This window comes from Coturnix japonica, chromosome 9 (assembly GCF_054131305.1).
Source record: "Coturnix japonica strain WE chromosome 9, WE-NBRP24, whole genome shotgun sequence".
Lineage (NCBI taxonomy): Eukaryota > Metazoa > Chordata > Aves > Galliformes > Phasianidae > Coturnix > Coturnix japonica.
The window spans coordinates 16,761,158-16,773,222 of NC_140671.1; the positions used below are offsets into that span (position 1 = coordinate 16,761,158).

General features: G+C 44.0%; 1 protein-coding gene across 1 annotated transcript; it reads right to left on the reverse strand.

Annotated features, from left to right (window-relative positions):
* Window positions 1-777: 777 nt before the first annotated feature.
* Window positions 778-8,788, reverse strand: LOC146759702 (myosin-binding protein C, cardiac-type-like). The gene is made up of 4 exons (XM_085509629.1): window positions 8,534-8,788; window positions 6,525-6,637; window positions 1,959-2,120; window positions 778-986 (listed from the first exon to the last, which is right to left on the reverse strand). The coding sequence occupies exons 1-3, from the start codon at window positions 8,649-8,651 to the stop codon at window positions 2,076-2,078; spliced, it is 276 nt and encodes a 91-aa protein (XP_085365755.1). The 5' UTR covers window positions 8,652-8,788; the 3' UTR covers window positions 778-986; window positions 1,959-2,075.
* Between the last annotated feature and the right edge of the window lie 3,277 nt (window positions 8,789-12,065).

Consider the following 12,065-nt stretch of genomic DNA (forward strand, 5'->3'; position numbering starts at 1 on the left):
TTGCTCCTGTAACTCTCCTTGTGTTAAGTAAAATGATGATAAAAAGCAATGGAATGCTTTGGCAGGACACCAAAACCATCCTCCTTCCTTGATATCTGCTGCAATGGAACCTTCCACTGGAAGAAAGCCTCTGATGACTTGTCACCCCAGAGAGGTCAGCTTTAGAAGCAGGACTGCTGCACAATAGAATGAACTGGAGCTCCTTAGCATCTCTTACATCCAGGAGGGGTGTGATCAGACCCACCTATCACCTTCAGGTGCGCTTTCTGACACCTTGTCTGACTTCACTGTCACTGTGCCAGCATCCTCAGGCTTAACCTGCTTCATTGTCAGTGTGCAGCAATTGCCAACGTTCTTGATGTCATTGTAATTGTTGGTGTAAAGGAGGTTGCCATTCAGGAACCATTCCACGTCCTCGTCATTATGGGACAGCTCGCAGGAGAAGACAGCAGAGCTCTCTTCTTCAATTTCTACATCCTGCAGGTGCTTCGTTACTTCTACATTGCGGGCTGTGGGGAAACAAGGTGAACTGTTACCACTGTTACTATAAATCATACTGGGATGTGGTAGAATGGTTGGACTAGATGATCTTTGTGTAATCATCTATGTGAAGATAATACATTTATAAAGTTAGCAGGAGAGAACGGCAGAAGTCAACCTCAAGAAGAGAAATCTGAGGTGAAATAGGACATGGAAGAGGCCACCCTCCCTGCTCATACCTTCAGCTGTCAGCGTGGCCTCAGTCTCTGCAATTCCTGCCTTGCACTTGTACACACCAGCATCATCGGGCTTCAGCTTCAGAATTCTGAGCTCTACTGAATGCATATCCCTCTTGATCTTGTACTTCTCAGAGGGCTCGATGGGTGTGCGGCCCTTGAACCATTTCACAACCTTTGGAGAAGGCCTGAAGTCACAGGACAGGATGACAGAATGACGTTCCAAAGCTGTCTTGTCCTCCAACTTCCTGGTGATTTCTATATGGTAATCTGCAAAGCAGGGGTGGAAGAGAAGAAAGGATGAGGACAATTGGAAGAAGAGGAAAGTCTCTTGCGTGTATTCCATTCCAATTAATGTCAAGTTCACAATGGTTCTTTGAACGACTCTAAAGATAAAACAAACGATTGTCTATAGGGAATGCCATTGACTACATTTCTATGAAGTAATACTGTACAGTATCTACCAAATGCAAGGTCCAGCTCTTGTTCTGTGCTTATTAAATTGCTCCCAATTGTTGAGGCTTTTATTCAAATAAGAGTGAGTTGAAAATATAACAAGTACTTTAGGATGTGAATGGATAATCTTACGCTGGGGACAACAGCAGATAAAAAGCCTGCAAGTTTCTTTCAGATGAAATCAATGACAAACCGCACCAAATTTAGGTGCTACCAAACTTAAACTTGTCTAGTTCAGAAATACAATTAATTTCACCTGATTTGACTCCTTTGCTATAGCCAAGGACAAAACCTCAGCTCTGTAAATCTGAATAGTAAGCACATCACAGCTATTCAAACACATCTTTTACTGAGATGCAGCTGTCTCATTTAGTGTCCAACGACTTTGAACTGGAAATGGAGCAGACCAAAGCAGAATCTAAACATGGCTTCTACAAGGACTGATCAAATGCGGCCACCGTCAAATTCAAAGTATCTGATACAGAAGGATCACACTCACAGTCAGACAAAACCTCTTTGGAGAGGTGAACTGACTGCCCTGTTCACCCCCACTTTGGAAATAACTGCACTCATTTCCTACCTGCTCCCAGCAGTGTGGGATGGTGGGATAGCATCACACGTCCCACACTAAGCATCCCACCATGTCACTTGTTCCACCTAAACCTCAGTCCCAAAACAAAAGGGGAACTCGCTTCTGAACCCTCTTCACTTCATTTCAGATGTCTTATATGCTTGATCTCCAACCCACCCCCCACTCAGGAGAAAGACCCCCCGCTTACACCCTACCATCTTGTTGCATTCTGATGTTGTCATCAGCCTTCAGCTTGTTGTCCTCTTTGTACCACTGGGTCTGAACCTCATCGTGTGAAATCTCACAGACAAAAGATGCACTCCCATATTCATTCACTTCCACATCTTCCAGTGCTTTAACAATCTTGATATCTCCAGCTGTGAAACAGTAGAGATATATTTGTCAGGGTATTTCCAGAACTGAGTGCAGCATCTTTTCCTTACACATATTTGCATAGAAAATAAGTAGGATTATGTTTTATTCTAAACCATCATCCATTCCTGAGTCATTTCTCTCTTCAACACAGTCAATGCATTATTGCCCTTGAACTTAAAGACAGACCTACTAGCTACAATGGAGCTCCCTGCAAACAGTTTTCATGGAAACCAGAATCTCATTTATTCTAAAACCTTTCAAGCAAAATTAAGGGTAGAAAAACAATAGAACTGACTGAATCTTTAAGGTCATTTAGTTCCAGTCCCCCTGCTATAGGCAGGGACACCTCCCTCCACACCAACTCTTCTCCTCAGGGTCAAGGCTTCTCTCAAATCATTCTCCTCTAAGCCTGTGCCTGTGCTTGGGATTGCCCTGACCCAGGTGCAGGGCCTTGTACTTGGCCACACTCAAGTTCATGAGGCTGCCAAGGGCCCACCTCTCCAGCCTGTCCAGGTCCCTCTGAGTAGCATCCCTTCCCTCTAGCACATCAACAGCACCGCTCAGCTTGGTGTCATCTGCAAACTTGCTGAGGCTGCATTTGATTCCACTCTCCATGTTGCCTACAAAAATGTTAAATAACACTGGTCCCAACACCACCCTCCACCTGGACACTGAGCTATTGACTGCAGCTCTCTGAGTGTGACCATCCAGACAGTTCCCTATCCTGCAACTGGTCCATCCATCAAAACCATTTTTCTCCAGTTTGGTGACCAGGATGTCATGCAGGACGGGATCAAATGCTCTGCACAAGTCCAAGTAGATGATGTCAGTTGCTCTCCCATTATCCACTGATGCTGTTACTCCATCATGAAAGGCCACCAAGTTTGTCAGACATGGCTTGACCTTGATGAAGCCATATTGGTTACCACCAATTACCTCATCTTTATTTTCCAAACTATGCCAAGGAGAACTAGACAGAACTCTACAGTGTTGTGTCACTACAAACCTGTCTGAACCATTGGCTTCTCTGCATGCTCATCACTAGTCTCTCCTTAGCTTGTGTGCCTACAAACAATGTATGGGGAATGTCAGCCACAAATCTTACCTAGGGGACATCTTTGCTTCAAAATCCTTTGAACATCACACAATCCCTTTTAACTCTCCAGGTCTGCATTTAGTTATGTCAGAATCAGGCCATATTTCTGTGCTGCTATATCCCTTTCCTTCTGAAGGGCCTGGATACAACTTGGATTAACCTCAGGAGAAGAGTTCCTGCATAGAATCATAGATTTACCCAGGTTGGAAAAGACATTGAAGATCATCAAGTCCAACCGCAGCCTAACCAGTACCCTAACTCTAAAAACCCTACACTAAATCATATCCCTGAGTACCACATCCAAAAGGCTCTTAAACACAACCAGGGATGGTGATTCAACCACCTTTCTGGGGAGCCTATTCCAGTACCTAAAATCTCTAGTATCTAAATCTCTCTAAAAGAGCACAGGTATTAATCTGACCAGAAAGGTTCCTGTTTGTTCATAAAATGAGCCTTTTCCGCTCCATCTTGCATAGGCCACTGGGCACAGGGTAGCTGGGAGACCACAGAAAAAGTGGTTCTGTGAGCAATAGGGAAACTACTGCCTAATCCAACTCCTCCAATCTCCGCGCTCTGCCAGCATGTCTAAATAGGGTGGCAGATACACACAGGAGATAAATATTTCCACTTCCCTCAGCCAACACTGCTCTGAATTTCTATGGGACACACAGTTAGATGAAAAGGCATTTGACAAAGAAGGAAATGAAAGAGTTTAATCTGCTGTGTCATTCTCTCGGTAGCCAGAATAACTAACCCTCGCCAGTGTTAGTTCAAAGAATAGGCAGATTTTATCTCCTGACATGAGCAGTAATTCAAAGAAGCTGGTATATGATCCAGTATCCTGCATATTCACTGCAGGCAGGAAAAGACATTATGAGATAAGGGAGATCTACACATCACTTGTTATGAACACCTCATAAAGATAAAACCACACACAAGAGGAGAGTTTAGGAAGAGGACCACTCTTGGACTACTTTCCAAGAGGCATCAATTAGTAACTCTCTTCGCTCATTTTTCACACTACTCCACAGTGTCCTCCTGAGCCCCCTTACTCCTGTTGCCAACTGCTGATGCAGGGAATCCTGAGGAACCAAGGATTCATAGTTGTTCCATCAGTAGTCCTTGGTCAGCTCTCCCTCCCTGCCCCTTCTGTTTTGATCCCACTAACCAAATTTTAGTTAGTCTGAAAAGAGGATGGAAACCTCCGCAGCAATTAGTTTCTAAATATCTTGCAATGGGCAGCTTGTAGGAGCCCCATCTCAATGCCCACAGCACAGGAGGCAGGACTGCTTAGCCCATGCACTAGTGCATTTACCAGCACAGATGTAAGCCCAGATCTATGCACACCAAATACAGGCTCTCAGTTTGCACAAGGAGGCATCCATGGAGCTGAAGTATTAGGCAGATATTGTGGTGGGGCAGCAGTTATTGAGACGCCAGACAGAAAGGACACAGATAACGTGGCAACTCAGCTTTACCATTATGACTGATGATGGAACATCTAATTTCACTGCTCAAAAGAGAACTTCCATATAACTGGAAAGAATGAAATTCACAGGGGAAACCACACACAGACACACACAAAAGCAATACAAAGGAGATGAAGGATGGTTCACATACTAGTGATTCACTCTGAGACGCAAGCAAATGAAAGAGTATCCCCAACCATTTGCCTCCTGAAATGCTAAGTATATAAACTCATTGCTGTGATAACTCTGCCAGACGTGAGTCATACACTGTAAAACCTTATGGGGTCAATCAGTTTAACTTCATAAATTCATTACACCAACAAAAACAGACCATCGTGTCCAGGCTGGTTCATTTCAGCTCTTCAAAGCTGTTGGTAAAACTGCCTGAGAGCTGAAATGCTTACCAGCAAAAGCTAAAAACTGTAAATCAAATGTAATAGGCTGGCTTTGTCTACTGTATAGAAACGATGCCTGAAAAAAAGAAAATAAAAAAGAACGTAAACCAGAACAAATGGAATGGCTACATAAAACAGCCAGTACTGAAACAGCAACCCAACCTGGTTGCAGAATGAGAGAGAAAATGAGAGTTCACCAAAGTCATGGGACAGGACACATGTTCATGTTCATGCTAACACTGAACCCAAGTGGCCACATGAGGACAGCATCTAGTAGGAAATCAGAAAAAAGCATCCTTTCATACGTCCCTTGGGAAGGTGGCATCTACCAGGGCACAGCAGACCCGTGTGTTCAGTAACAAGTCTGATGCTTCAGAGCCCAATGATGAGCTACAAACTGGGGTTTAACCAATGCAACACATGGAGGGAAAATCTGTCTTGAGCATAAAGAAGAAAGAGAAAGGTATCCAAAAGGACTAACCAAGAAATGCCCAAACTGCCCATGAAGCATTTCTTCCCGTGGTGCAAAATACCACAAGAGGATTTATTTGCTCTTTCAGTTAAACATAAAATGAACCTTTAGGGTAGCTGATGTCTTGTCTTAGGCTGCTCAGCATGTGGATGTTCCCTGATCTTCATATTCACACTTGTGAATAATGAGACTTCTCTTATTTCCCTGGGAAGTAATGCCCACTTTTTTACTTTGACAGAGCTCCTTCCCATCCTAGAAGGGAAAATATCAAGTCAGATCTCCATTAGTCCTTCCATCTCTGCACTCAGCAAAGGGAGCCTTCAGATCTATGCTTAATTCACCCACTCCCCTATAATTAATGGAACTGTGCTTACTGGAACATATGCTGAAGCTTAAGCACAGTGCAGTGTTTTCAACATGAAGGAATGGCTATAGAACATGCATAAATTCTGGCTGACCTATGACAGCTTAAAGCACTGCGGAGGACTGTTAACAAGCCTGTTTGGACATCACCTTGAATAAATGACGTTATCCCCAAGTAAGGGAAGGAACAGCTGAGCACCGGGGAGGTACACAAAGTGCCAGAGCAAATTCTCACACTGTCAGGTGCAAAGAAAACTGAGATTTCACCCCAAAAACCCAGTTCACAACAAGGCTACAAAATCCCGGCTGAGAATTTCTGTGTTAGACTTGAAGCTCAAGACTGTACTGTAGTTCAACCAACAATATTTAGTGCAGCATGACCTAAAAAGTTCACAATAAAACCTAAACAAACTTCAATTTCAACTTGATAAATGAACTCAGGACATAATAACAAAGAGTGCTGATCTGGGCAAATAAAAGAGCATAAAGAAAAGAGAGCAGTGAAAAAGCTATCAAGGAAAAGCTCAGACTCGCATCCCTTGGAAGTGAAATTAAAGGCTCTCATTCATTTCCAGAGAAGTCAGAAAGGAAAATACCATTACATGCCATACCTTGAACCACTTGACGTCCATGTTGGGCCTGGACAGCTCACACTCAAATGTGACCTTGTCCTTCTCAATGACGCTACTGTCTGCCAATGGTTTGCTGATTTTCACAGGCAATTCTGAGAAGGAGAAAGAAGAATGTGGATTTAGTTGGGAACTTAGTTTTGTTCATAACCAGGTCCATGGGTGCTGTTAAATGGATCCTTCCAGATGGAAAAAACATTTCAGGTGGCCTCCTAGATTTTACCCCTTTTTGTGTTGCACGCAAGACTGAAAAAAAAAATTACTTCTGCAAAGTTCTTCTTGTCATAAGGAAACAAATATTTGGGGAATGGCAGAACCAGGTAAAATTTTCCTTCACGTCAAGAAAGTATAAATTTCACTCTCATGCTCTTGGTGTGGTTTCTGCTATGATTATTTGGACTAATTAAGCTTCTCCCTGATGAAAGCCTAGAAGTATATCACAAGAAGGACCAACTTACCCGTGACCTTTTATTTGTCTTACTCAAGCATCTCCTCCTGACCAAAACTGACAATAAAAGATTCAGCCAGACTACAGGTTTGAGCAGCTGAGTTGTTTCTAGGATCTCCTGCAATCTCAAGCTTGGAACACACACTTGTCTTTTGGCTAAGTGTCTCTTATAGTGCAGTAAAACAACAGGTTTTCACACAGCGATTCCTCATTTACCTTGATCTGAAATCATTCTCAAACCATGTGGGATCAGTCCAGGGAGAAGGGGAGGAGAGGGGAAGGGAAAGGGGAAGTCCACAGTCCTCTAAAATCAGGCTTCTTAGCCTAAAGCTCAACAGCAAATAGCAGTCCACTTCCCCACATTGCTAGACTCCGAGCATTTAAAGAACATCAGCTGACCTCATTATGAGCTCTAACATAGCCAAAGGAATTCATATATTCAAATATTCTCTTGAGTGATGAGAAATATGGAGCATAACTTCAGACTTCTGCTGTTAAACTCTCACTTCTATCATAAACCAGAGTAAGAGTTCAATGCTGTTTTAGATGGAGGACTCATATTTTAAATAACTCATCTCATTAAGGCTTGGATTCCCTACTACAATTAGTTAAATTCCAGTTTGGATCATGCTTCACCTTGGATCACTTAGGGCTTCAGCCACTTATTGGAACTAACTCAATTTGTCTACAGAGAAGCTGTTTTCTATAGCAACAATAAGCTGTGATTGCAACTGGATGTCGGGAGAGCACAAATCCCGCAGTTATCCTGTACCAACATCCTCTCCTTCCATCAGAACAGCAAGTTTTTAAACCAGACTCATGCAAGCTTGCATGACACACCTTGTGTAAAACTGTTGGCAGCCATCAGGACAGCCAGTTGCTTCCTGTATAGACACTGTTCCATCAGTTTTGGTTTTTTGTCTCGCTAGAACAACAGCCAGTGTCTGAAAACTCCCACAACTGAAGCAACCACGCTGATATACCGCAGTCACTGGAGGTGCTCAAGAGCCACGGGTATGTGGCACTGGGGACGTGGTTAGTAAGTCCAGTGAGGGTGGGCTGGGTTGGACTCAGCTATCTCAGTGGTCTTTTCCAGCCTTGGGTGCAACTTGTAAGAGGGAATGAAGCAGCAAACTGCCCAGCACTGAGCTGCATTCTTCTGACACATGGTATCAGTGAACTGCTGTATTTCCCTATCTTCTCTGGAGCTATTGATCTAACCTAACTGAAAAAGTAAGCCTGAACCTAGATATAAATCAGGATCATAGTCACCCATGGTTGCTTATATATTCAGAAAGACACTCCAGAGGGTAATTCAGCGCATCTAGAAATTAAAGTAGAAGTTCCTTAGTCAAAAATATTCCACAGCCAGATTTTCACCTCGCTACCACTACATTAAAAAGGAGAATCCAACTTGTGGTGTGGGTCATTGATGTTGTTCCGGGGGGAATTGTGGCTGTTCCATGCCCACAGGGTAGAAGACAGCCAGTCTTCCTCTAAGCCACATAAAAAGCTGCTTAGTGCTCCCAAAGCGAATGCTCACCAGTTGTTTCCAACTTGAAGGTCATCTTCTGGCCAGCAGCCTCGCAGATGTATTCTCCAGCATCTTTCTTCTCCAGCTGCTCCACAACCAGACGCCGTGTTTTGCCCACAGATTCCATTCTGAACTTTCTGGAGGAGGCAAGCAGTCTTCCATCCTTGTACCATTTTACTTCGGTTGGATCCTGTGCTACTTCACAGCTGAGGGAGGCACTTGCTGCCAGGGCAGCACTCACCTCTTTCTGCACCTGCTCCTGGTTTATAAACACAGGTTTTGGCTCTGAGGGAAGAAAAGAAAAAGTATTGACTGAGGGACCGAAATGAGACCAACTTGCAGGTTTGTATGTACAGGTTGGAACAGGTTTAGGTTACCACTTGTGCCCAAACTAATAGCCTTCACTAGAGAATATCAGCTCTTCTGTTGAAACAAAGTGTCAAATCTAGGCAAGAAAGAACCTAGGAACTGAAGGAACCAAGAGGGTCCTTGAACACCAGTCCCATGGTTGCAAGTCACTATGCAAACATATTGAACCCAAAAGAACATCTGTCCTGCAGGCAACCAAAACCTGAGTTCCTTTTACTTAAGACCCACTGTGAAACATCAAAACACATAAACATGTGATAGTCAAACCACTGGCTGCCTTTTCATGACCCAGAACAGTACTCCTGGCTTCCTGAACAGACTCCTCATGGCCTCTACCATTGCCACAACTGTGACTGTCAAAGGCACAAAGGAAATATGCTCACCAACGCAGTCCTTTGTTCTTTGTGTGTGATTTGCAGATATCTATCTTACTTTGAGCTCTGGCAATAGTCAGCTCTACCAGGTCTCTTACTGTGAGTAGCAGACTCACCTATCCAGATGCAGCCTCCAACATAAAGGCATAGTAAAAAGGCAGTGTACTACTAGGAGAAGTTCCTGCTTCTCCTGCCATGAAAGGCTGCACGTAGAACATGCACTCCAGCCTCACTGCACATACTTATCTTAGTCAAATGTTTAGGTGAACAAGAATTACAGTTTGGGATCTCAGGCACAGGAGAGATTTGAATAATATCTTGAATATTGCTTCCACTGTACATATATTACTAATTATTGCTCTACAGACAGACTGAAACAGGTCTTTGTGTCATACTGAAACCAAATACTTTCTACAAACCCATGCAATCAAGTCTAGGGAAAAAACCTCAGCACAGACTACAGTGATCCAGGTGCAGTATAATAGAAACTAGATTTTACTTTACTGTTCTCTGCTGTATTTCATACAACACCTGTCTTACCTGTGACATGAATCTTGAAGGTGAGTTTCTGGCCAGCAGCCTCGCAGCTGTACTCCCCTGCATCTTTCTTCTCCACCTGGCTCACCACCAGCCGACGCTGTTTGCCCTCTGACTCTACCTTGAACTTCTTGCTCGAGGTGATCAGTTTCCCCTCCTTTTATCACTTGACCTCTGTGATAAAATGTTTGCTCATTAAGACCGGGATGTGGTAGCATTGTGGTGGAGTGCTTGTTCATTAGGACCGGGATATAATGGTGGAATATGGAGGCCACAAAGGTTGCAGAACACTCTAATCTTATGGGTAGATTGTGTACTCTGCGTAGTTACAGGCAAAGCGCGCCCCGATGGATACAAAGTTCCACGGAAGGACCAACCAAGGAACGACACACCAAGTCGCACGATCACAACCGACCAATTAAAGGACAATACGCTCGGGATGGACAATACAAAAGAAGTTGCAAGGGACGGGACGGCACGGCAGTTGGAGGAACAATAATCCCCCTGTCGCCCAGCGCTGAATTGCCTTTTAGTTTTACCCGCTACAATTAATAAAAGTTTATAATTGGAACATTATTGGCTCATTGCTTATAAATTGATGACAACCTCCATCTTCTCCTGGGCCACCTCGCAGCTCAGCGTGGCATTTTTCTGTTGTTGCAGCCTTCACCACCTTCTGTACCTTCTCCTTGTTTGTAAATACAAATTCTGGCTCTGAAAAGAGAGAGATACATTAGTTTGGCCTCTTGAAAGAAGAGCAGGTTTTGGGGAAGGAGTCAGAAAAATGAATCAGTTCTCCCAGTCTGATGCCCCAAGAGAATGATGTGGAGAGAAGTTGTGCAATTTATGGATGCCCCATCCCTGAAAACATTCAAGTCTAGGCTGGATGGGTGTTAGAGCAACCTAGTCACAAAGAATGTGTTCCTTTCCAGGACAGAGATTGGAACTGGATGATCCTCCAGGTCCCTTCCAACAAAAGGCATTCTGTGATGCTTCTTGTATGACTCTCATGACTCTTTCGTCCCCTAGCTGCCATTTACTTATGTCTTCAAAACATCAACTTATACAAAACATTCCTGTAGTATTCTCTCCCATGCTAAATGAGCCCTTCCAAGACAAAAACATGTTACATAGAGCACACCCCCTAGTGCTTGACACAAAGCCCCTGTTCTGAAACTTCCTGAGACGCAGCTGCATTGCAGAGTTGTTCTAGTGGTACAGGCACGTGGGAATGGAGAAGTGCAATCAGAACTTTCTTGTCTATGGCCTCATTCCCACAGCAAAAGGAAATTCCTGAAGATTTTAAAAGATGGAGCTGCCTCACAACTGTATTTAGAATAATTTGTTCAATTTCCTCATCAGAAATTAACCACCCCAAGGTTCAGCTCCAAAAATTTTAAGCATAGCAGGGAAAACTTACAAACTAATGACCGTTTTCTAAAACATTCTAGAATGAAAGGCCAAAATGTGTTCTCTCTCACCTGTGACATGAATCTTGAAGGTGAGTTTCTGGCCAGCAGCCTCGCAGCTGTACTCCCCTGCATCTTTCTTCTCTACCTGGATCACCACCAGCCGACACCGTTTGCCCTCTGACGCCACCTTGAACTTCTTGCTCGAGGTGATCAGTTTCCCCTCCTTGTACCACTTCACCTCCATCTTCTCCTGGGCCACCTCGCAGCTCAGCGTGGCATTTTGAGTCAGTGCAGCCTTCACCTCCTTTTGTACCTTGTCCTTGTTTGTAAACACGTCTTCTTTCTCTGCAGGGACATCACAACAGTCACACCATTTTGCTGTAGTCTGCTGCAGAGCTTACTCCAGTTCCCCATTTTCATTATACTTGCCCTTCACAGGGACCATCATGATGCCTCATTAAGACAGGAAAATACTTTCCCCTCTATTTTGCCTTGGGAAATGAATAGGCATATCATTTCATATCATATCATAACTCTAAACATTTCGCAGTCTGATAGCAGATTTGGACATGAGATTTAGAACACCTGCATGCACTGCTGAACCTCCTCCCTTCTCTTTGTTTCTTCTGATGTCTCTCTACATTTCCAGTAAATCAGAAGGGAATGGCCCTCTAGAACAGGTTGCCCAAGGAGACTGTGGATGCTCCATCCCTGCAGGCATTCAAGGCCAGGCTGGATGTGGTTCTGGGCAGCCTGGGCTGCTGGTTGGCAACCCTGCACATAGGAAGAAGGGGGTTGGAACTGGATGAGCACTGTGGGCCTTTGCAACCCAGGCCATTTATGAGTCTG